General features: G+C 44.9%; 1 protein-coding gene across 1 annotated transcript; it reads right to left on the bottom strand.

Moving 5' to 3' along the window:
• Window positions 1-202: 202 nt before the first annotated feature.
• Window positions 203-3,365, bottom strand: LOC141147877 (uncharacterized). Its single transcript, XM_073635040.1, has 4 exons — window positions 2,619-3,365; window positions 1,365-1,892; window positions 468-1,034; window positions 203-268 (listed from the first exon to the last, which is right to left on the bottom strand). Exons 1-4 carry the CDS (start codon window positions 3,363-3,365, stop codon window positions 203-205), a joined length of 1,908 nt encoding a protein of 635 aa, XP_073491141.1.
• Window positions 3,366-6,000: the final 2,635 nt, after the last annotated feature.

Here is a 6,000-nt window from a genome sequence, read left to right as displayed (position 1 = left end):
ATATCTGATGATCTTACAGCTCTCAGTGTACTGGATGGTTCCTCCATGTTCTGAGTTGTTGTTGTCTCTGTCGATTCCTTAGACTCTTCTGTATCTGATGATCTTGCAGCTCTCAGTGTCCCGGATGCTTCCTCAATGTTCTGAGTTGTTGTTGTTTCTGTCAATTCCTCACACTCTTCTGTATCTGATGATCTTACAGCTCTCAGTGTCCCAGATGGTTCCTCCTTGTTCTGCGTTGATGTTGTCTCTGTTGATTCCTCAGACTCTTCTGTATCTGAAGAACTTTCAGCTCTCAGTGTCCCGGATAGTTCCTCCATGTTCTGAGATGTTGTCTCTGTAAATTCCTCAGACTCTTCTGTATCTGATGATCTTACAGCTCCCAGTGTCCCGGATGGTTCCTCCATGTCCTGAGTTGTTGTTGTCTCTGTCGATTCCTTAGACTCTTCTGTATCTGATGATCTTCCAGCTCTCAGTGTCCCGGATTGTTCCTTCTCCATGTCCTGAGTTCTTGTCTCTGTTGATTCCTCAGACTCTTCTGTATCTGATGATCTTTCAGCTCTCAGTGTCCCGGATGCATCCTGCATGTTCTGAGTTGTTGTTGTCTCTGTCGATTCCACACACTCTTCTGTATCTGATGATCTTACAGCTGTTAGTGTCCGGGATGGTTCCTCCATGTTCTGAGTTGTTGTTGTCTCTGTCGATTCCTCAGACTCTTCTATATCTGATGATCTTACAACTTTCAGTGTCCTGGATGGTTCCCCTATGTCCTGAGTTGTTGTCTCCGTCAATTTCTCAGACTCTTCTGTATCTGTTGATCTTACAGCTCTCAATGTCCCGGATGGTTCCTCCATGTCCTGAGTTTTTGTTGTCTCTGTCGATTCCTCAGACTCTTCTGTATCTGATGATCTTACAGCTCTCAGTGTACTGGATGATTCCTCCATGTTCTGATTTGTTGTTGTCTCTGTCGATTCCTCAGACTCTTCCGTATTTGATGATCTTACAGCTCTCAGTGTACTGGATGGTTCCTCCATGTTCTGATTTGTTGTTGTCTCTGTCGATTCCTTAGACTCTTCTGTATCTGATGATCTTGCAGCTCTCAGTGTCCCGGATGGTTCCTTCCCCATGTCCTGAGTTTTTGTTGTCTCTGTCGATTCCTCAGACTCTTCCGTATCTGATGATCTTACAGCTCTCAGTGAACTGGATGGTTCCTCCATGTTCTGATTTGTTGTTGTCTCTGTCGATTCCTTAGACTCTTCTGTATCTGATGATCTTGCAGCTCTCAGTGTCCCGGATGGTTCCTCCATGTTCTGAGTTGTTGTTGTTTCTGTCAATTCCTCACACTCTTCTGTATCTGATGATCTTACAGCTCTCAGTGTCCCAGATGGTTCCTCCATGTTCTGGGTTGATGTTGTCTCTGTTGATTCCACACACTCTTCTGTATCTGATGATCTTACAACTCTCAGTGACCTGGATGGTTCCCCTATGTCCTGAGTTGTTGTCTCCGTCAATTCCTCAGACTCTTCTGTATCTGTTAATCTTACAACTCTCAGTGTCCCGGATGGTTCCTTCTCCATGTCCTGAGTTCTTGTCTCTGTTGATTCCTCAGACTCTTCTGTATCTGATGATCTTTCAGCTCTCAGTGTCCCGGATGGTTCCTGCATGTTCTGAGTTGTTGTTGTCTCTGTCGATTCCTCAGACTCTTCTGTATCTGATGATCTTTCAGCTCTCAGTGTCCCGGATGGTTCCTGCTTGTTCTGAGTTGTTGTTGTCTCTGTCGATTCCTCAGACTCTTCTATATCTGATGATCTTACAGCTCTCAGTGTACTGGATGGTTCCTCCATGTTCTGATTTGTTGTTGTCTCTGTCGATTCCTTAGATTCTTCTGTATCTGATGATCTTGCAGCTCTCAGTGTCCCGGATGCTTCCTCAATGTTCTGAGTTGTTGTTGTTTTTGTCAATTCCTCACACTCTTCTGTATCTGATGATCTTACAGCTCTCAGTGTCTCAGATGGTTCCTCCATGTTCTGGGTTGATGTTGTCTCTGTTGATTCCTCAGACTCTTCTGTATCTGATGATCTTCCAGCTCTCAGTGTCCCGGATGGTTCCTTCTCCATGTCCTGAGCTCTTGTCTCTATTGATTCCTCAGACTCTTCTGTATCTGATGATCTTTCAGCTATCAGTGTCCGGGATGGTTCCTCCATGTTCTGAGTTGTTGTTGTCTCTGTCGATTCCTCAGACTCTTCTGTATCTGAAGAACTTACAGCTCTCAGTGTCCCGGATAGTTCCTCCATGTTCTGAGATGTTGTCTCAGTGGATTCCTCAGACTCTTCTGTATCTGATGATCTTACAGCTCTCAGTGTCCCAGATGGTTCCTCCATGTTCTGGGTTGATGTTGTCTCTGTTGATTCCTCAGACTCTTCTGTATTTGATGATCTTCCAGCTCTCAGTGTCCCGGATGGTTCCTTCTCCATGTCCTGAGTTCTTGTCTCTGTTGATTCCTCAGACTCTTCTGTATCTGATGATCTTTCAGCTCTCAGTGTCCCGGATGGTTCCTGCATGTTCTGAATTGTTGTTGTCTCTGTCAATTCCTTAGACTCTTCTGTATCTGATGATCTTGCAGCTCTCAGTGTCTCGGATGGTTCCTTCCCCATGTCCTGAGTTTTTGTTTTCTCTGTCGATTCTTCAGACTCTTCCGTATCTGATGTTCTTACAGCTCTCAGTGTACTGGATGGTTCCTCCATGTTCTGAGTTGTTGTTGTCTCTGTCGATTCCTTAGACTCTTCTGTATCTGATGATCTTGCAGCTCTCAGTGTCCCGGATGCTTCCTCAATGTTCTGAGTTTTTCTTGTTTCTGTCAATTCCTCACACTCTTCTGTATCTGATGATCTTACAGCTCTCAGTGTCCCAGATGGTTCCTCCATGTTCTGCGTTGATGTTGTCTCTGTTGATTCCTCAGACTCTTCTGTATCTGAAGAACTTTCAGCTCTCAGTGTCCCGGATAGTTCCTCCACGTTCTGAGATGTTGTCTCTGTCAATTCCTCACACTCTTCTGTATCTGATGATCTTACAGCTCTCAGTGTCCCGGATGGTTCCTCCATGTCCTGAGTTGTTATTGTCTCTGTCGATTCCTCAGACTCTTCTGTATCTGATGATCTTCCAGCTCTCATTGTCCTGGATGGTTCCTTCTCCATGTCCTGAGTTGTTGTCTCTGTCGATTCCTCAGACTCTTCTGTATCTAATGATCTTTCAGCTCTCAGTGTCCCGGATGGTTCCTCCATGTTCTGAGTTGTTGTCTCTGTCGAGTCCTCAGACTCTTCTGTATCTGATGATCTTACAGCTCTCAGTGTCCCGGATGGTTCCTCCATGTTTTGAGTTGTTGTTTCTTTGGATTCCTCAGACTCTTCTGTATCTGATGATCTTACAGCTCTCAGTGTCCCGGATGGTTCCTCCATGTCCTGAGTTGTTGTTGTCTCTGTTGATTCCTCAGACTCTTCTTTATCTGATGATCTTACAGCTCTCAGTGTCCTGAATGGTTCCTCCATGTTCTGAGTTGTTGTTGTCTCTGTCGATTCCTCAGACTCTTCTGTATCTGATGATCTTACAGCTCTCAGTGTCCTGGATGGTTCCTTCATGTTTTTATTTGTTGTCTCTGTGGATTCCTCAGACTCTTCTGTATCTAATGATCTTTCAGCTCTCAGTGTCCCGGATGGTTCTTCCATATTCTGAGTTGTTGTTGTCTCTGTCGATTCCTCAGACTCTTCTGTATCTGATGATCTTACAGCTGTTGTGGAGATTTTGAAATCCATATTTATATCTTCAAGGGAACTCTCTAATAAAAGGACTCTCTAATTAAATTACCATGCCCCATTAAATATATATATATATATATATATATATATATATATATATATATATATATATATATATATATACATGTATGTATATGTTTTTACAGGATTTTATATATTTTGTGATATCAGGTTGAGCCCAGATTTTAAAAATACTCCTTGTTTTCCTGGTTCTCAAAAGCTTTTTAATGTTTTAGGTTGGTGATAATTAAGTTACTCCTTCATTGTCATATCAGACTTGTGTTATGATAAGTGTTATTGCCTGGGTGTAATTCTGGTGGCCACCAGCGGGTGTCTCGCAGTAGATGGACTTTTCATTGATCAAGCTGCACCTGATGTGAGCTCCTGGGAGTATATAAGCCCACCCTTCACTGAGGCTCAGGGCTTCAGTATTCCCTCTGTAAGTCTTGTCCCTGCCTGACCTGATCCGTTGCCTGAAACCCGTTCCTGATCCACTTCCTGCCCTGTTTCCTGTACCCTGTTCCTGTGACTTGTCCCTTGATTCCTGCTTCCAGCTCCCCCTTGCTTCTGCTCCCTTTATGTGACCTCTTGTTCCCCTTGTCTCTCGTCTCTGTCTTGTTGATGTATATGTGTTCCCATTCCTTGTGTATATATATTAATTAATAAATATATAGTTAGATTAGGTGTTTGGGGTTGCTGTGTATTATTTGTATTTCTTGCTTGTTCATGATTTGCTGTGTTTGGTTTTTCACGTGTGTCTTTATCTTTAATAGCTATATATATTTTCACTTACCTTTGTGCCTGATTCCTTTAGTGCAGCCCACTGATCTGTTTACTCTGTGCTGGATGCCTTTGTTAGGCATCTCTTCCATGAGAATTCTGAAGCCATACAAACAGATCGGCTGTACTTAGGAATTGGGTCTGGGCTATTGCTATTGCTTAAAAAAAAAGCATCTGGAAGATATTCTGTATCTTTCGCTCCTGGCAACAGATGACAGAGATTTTTGTCATCAGACAGTAAGTGTTTACACTAGAGAGCAGCTGCTGGAATGCATCCGTATAGCCCATGTTTTTGTTGATCAGGGCAGTTTTCTGTTTGAGGGCGTGCAGCCATTGATTCGGATCTACAGAGTTGATCAGAGTACAGAGTTGGCCCTGTCTGATGCCCCTAGTGGAGGTGATGACTATACAGCCCCTTTTAGTGCATCTCAGGTAGAGTCTTTGGTGTGGCTGTTGGAAGATGACTCACCCTTTTTCTTTAAGCAGTACTCAGCTTGTCCTAAACAGGTGCTTGCAAAATGTATTACATCAGTGCAGTCTGTGGTCAAACAGTGTCCAAACCTGATTTTGTGCAACCATTATTACAGGCCTGGTCAAGTTTGTTGTACTCCCAACCACCCATTTCTGTGTCTAGACACCAGCCTGCTGGGATGTCTTCCTCTCCTTTTCCCCCAACTACCACAGTTGTTGACCAATACACCCTTCTAACAATGAAGTACCAGTACCCTGTTTCCTCCTGCTGCACTTACCCTGCCTTTAACCCTTCTGCTTCTTATCAGCTGCCTTCAATCAGTTCCACCAAAATCCCCTTCAAAATCTGTGCCCTCTGTTTCGCCATTCTTCCGCTCTTCACCTCTACCAGCTGCACCCATTACCTACAGCCCTGTATCCACATACAAATCTTCAGTGCCTAAAACCAAAAAGAAGCAGAAGTTTTTCCCAACCCATACCATCCTGCCATCACCCAATCCTGCCTCCACACCAGTTAATCTACTCCAGCCTGATATTCCGATGCCTGCTGTTCAGCCTGTTTTGCCAGTGTCTCTGCCTGTTGTCCAGTCTGACATTCCAGTGCCTGCTGTTCCATCTGGTGTGCCCATTGTCCAGTCTGATGTCTTGGTGCCTGTGTCCCCGCTTGATGTTCCGGTGACGGTGTCCCAGCCTGAAGATCCGGTGTCCCAGCCTGAGGTGCCTGATGACCAGCCTGATGTGTTTCTGTTTGCTGCCCAGCCTGATGTGCCCCTGTCTCCTGCCCAGCCTGATGTGCCCCTGTCTGCTGCCCAGCCTGATGTGCCCCTGTCTGCTGCCCAGCCTGATGTGCCACTGTCTGCTGCCCAGCCTGATGTGTTCCTGTCTGCTGCCCAGCCTGACGTGTTCCTGTTTGCTGCCCAGCCTGACATGTTCCTGTCTG

Source organism: Aquarana catesbeiana, linkage group LG06 (genome assembly GCF_042186555.1).
Source record: "Aquarana catesbeiana isolate 2022-GZ linkage group LG06, ASM4218655v1, whole genome shotgun sequence".
Lineage (NCBI taxonomy): Eukaryota > Metazoa > Chordata > Amphibia > Anura > Ranidae > Aquarana > Aquarana catesbeiana.
The sequence above is the reverse complement of the archived record's forward strand: the minus strand, read 5'-3'. Positions and strand labels throughout refer to the sequence as shown.